Source organism: Lactuca sativa, chromosome 7, assembly GCF_002870075.4.
Source record: "Lactuca sativa cultivar Salinas chromosome 7, Lsat_Salinas_v11, whole genome shotgun sequence".
NCBI lineage: Eukaryota > Viridiplantae > Streptophyta > Magnoliopsida > Asterales > Asteraceae > Lactuca > Lactuca sativa.
In genome coordinates, this window is record NC_056629.2 from 158,516,988 (window position 1) to 158,519,419 (window position 2,432).

The 2,432-nt window shown below is 38.2% G+C and overlaps 1 protein-coding gene across 1 annotated transcript; it reads right to left on the reverse strand.

Moving 5' to 3' along the window:
• Positions 1-292: 292 nt before the first annotated feature.
• On the reverse strand, positions 293-1,465 carry LOC111895690 (probable carboxylesterase 2). Its single transcript, XM_023891766.3, has one exon. It carries the CDS (start codon positions 1,356-1,358, stop codon positions 420-422), a length of 939 nt encoding a protein of 312 aa, XP_023747534.1. The 5' UTR covers positions 1,359-1,465; the 3' UTR covers positions 293-419.
• Between the last annotated feature and the right edge of the window lie 967 nt (positions 1,466-2,432).

Here is a 2,432-nt window from a genome sequence, read left to right on the forward strand (position 1 = left end):
GGATTTTATTAACAAGCACTATTTAGTTTTATTATTTCATATTTTATAATTTTAATGTATTTTATTGTTAAGTTTACAACAAAATGTATTAGCCAAGAAAAATAATTATAACATCAAACTTTTTTTCTTTTGTTATAAAAGACTAAATGGTTTATGCATGTCATTTTTTTTTTCTAATGCGAAATGGATCTTGTCTAAGTAATGTAACTCAACAGAATAGGATAATTAACTATTTTTATAAAGTACTATATTTCATTTGATTAAACTAAGCACACACTTTTTTTTATTCAAATTAAGAAAATGTTTTTTTTTTTGTAATTTCATTATAGAACATAACAATAACTTATTTTTGACAATAACACTCTAAAATAACTAACAAATTCAGAAAACAAACGATAAAAATATTATGCTATTACATATTACATATTAGGATTGTTGTTGATGAAAGTACAAATTCTCTTGCGCAAAGTAACAGCATTATCAGCAGAAGGGTAAAATAGGAAAAACACATGGTCTACCTCTTTGTCCTCAATAACCTCGATATCTCCATTCCACCCATTTTTACCCAAAATATCCTTATAATACCATCCCCTGTCCTTCAATATATCCTTTTCAGCAACACAAACCAGTACCTTGGAGCATCCAACATCCGACACTTTCGGATCCTTATCCGGGTTAATCAGCGGGTCATCCAACCCACTTGTTCCCGGGTGGGCAAACATCCATACATCCTCCATGAATGGCTTCCATGGGTGTTCGCCTTCAGATCCGATCCGATCTGCTCCCCAAAAATACGGGTGGAGCAGGATAATACCTCGTAGGTTTATACTCAATCTAGGATTTTCTGACCCGACCCGGATTGCCATGTGGTGAGCGATGGTGGCACCGGCGCTGTCGCCGGCGAAGAATACATTTTCAAGATCTGCATAATCGTTGATCCATGGCTCCGGACAGTTTCCAGTGACCCATTTGATTGCTTCCCAGGAATCGTTTAAGCAGGTGGGGACGGGATGCTCCGGCGCCGTTCGGTAGTCAACGGAGACAATGACGACGTTGGATTCGGCTGCGACGAGGTTTGAGAAGTTATGGTAGAGAGGAGAGAAGGGGGATTCGATGATGAATCCGCCGCCGTGGAAGTAGATTAGAAGAGGGAGTTTTTTGGTGGCGGTTTTAGGAAGGTAAAGCCTGGCGGAGAGGTTGGTTTCAGGTGAGATGATGACATCTTTGGATTGGACGCCGGAGGAAGGATCAATGCCGGCGGGAAGGACTTCGGTGCCGGTGAGTTTCTGGAATCGGCCATCTTCGTATACTCGAATGATTCCGCGAATTTCTTTAACAATCTTATCTGATGAATCCATCTGCAAAAGATATGGGGGAAGATAGAAGTGAGGTATACTCGAATAATATATACTATATAATTTTATCTAATATAATAAAATGTATTAAATAAAATGCATGATATCACAGAAAAAAATATAAAAAAAAAAAAGACACCTTTGTTTTATTGTAAACCCCCAGAGTATGGATGGTTGATTTGAATAAATATTTTAATAATCACTTGATTCAGACATATGGGTTTTAGAGTCATTTGGAGAAAATGGATTCGGGGTTGTTTGGATACTTTGATGACATCTGTGTTGCTCAATGGATCTCAACAGCAGAGTTCCCCATCTCAAGAGGTGTTCATCAGGGAAATCCATTATCTTTGCTCTTTTTCATCCTAGCGATGGAAGAACTAAGTGTTGCAATAAAAACTGTAAGCAGTAATTCTTTAATCCATGACATGAACGGGACCCTCGATTTCGCATCTATTCTATGTAGATGATGTCATCTTCGTTGGAGAGTGGTGCAACGAAAGTATAAAGAATTTGTCCTGCATACTTAAATGCTTCCACATTTCTTCGGGCCTTAAGGTGAATTTTCTCAAGTCAAGATTATTTGGAATTGGCGTATCCTCCCAGGAAATCAGGCGTATAGCGAACGTACTAGGTTGTATGGAAGGCTCATTCTCATTTACCTATTTAGGTGTACCTGTAGGGGCAAACATGACACTAAAGAAAATTTGGCAGCCCGTTATTAACAAATTTTGATCTAAACTATCAACCTGGAAAGCAAAAGCTTTATAATTCGGTGGTCGTCTCATTTTAATAAAATACGTCTTATCTAGTCTCCTGACATATTATATGTCATTGTTCAAAGCACCAAAGGGTGTTATCGATATCCTCAAAAAATAAGACGAAAGTTCCTATGGGGTGGGGGTGATGTCAAGTTAAATATTCATTGAGTGGATTGGGCCAAAGTAACAGCAGTTAAAAAAGATGGAGGTCTAGGAGTCGGAATATTAAAAGCCCACAATATAGCCTTGATTACTAAGTGGTGGTGGTGGTGGTTAAGGAACGAGGGAGGCAATCTATGGAGGGAAGTAGACCTGA

Coding starts and splice junctions, on each gene's coding strand:
- LOC111895690 (XM_023891766.3), bottom strand. CDS start 1,358: ATGGATTCATCAGATAAGATTGTTAAAGAAATTCGCGGAATCATTCGA.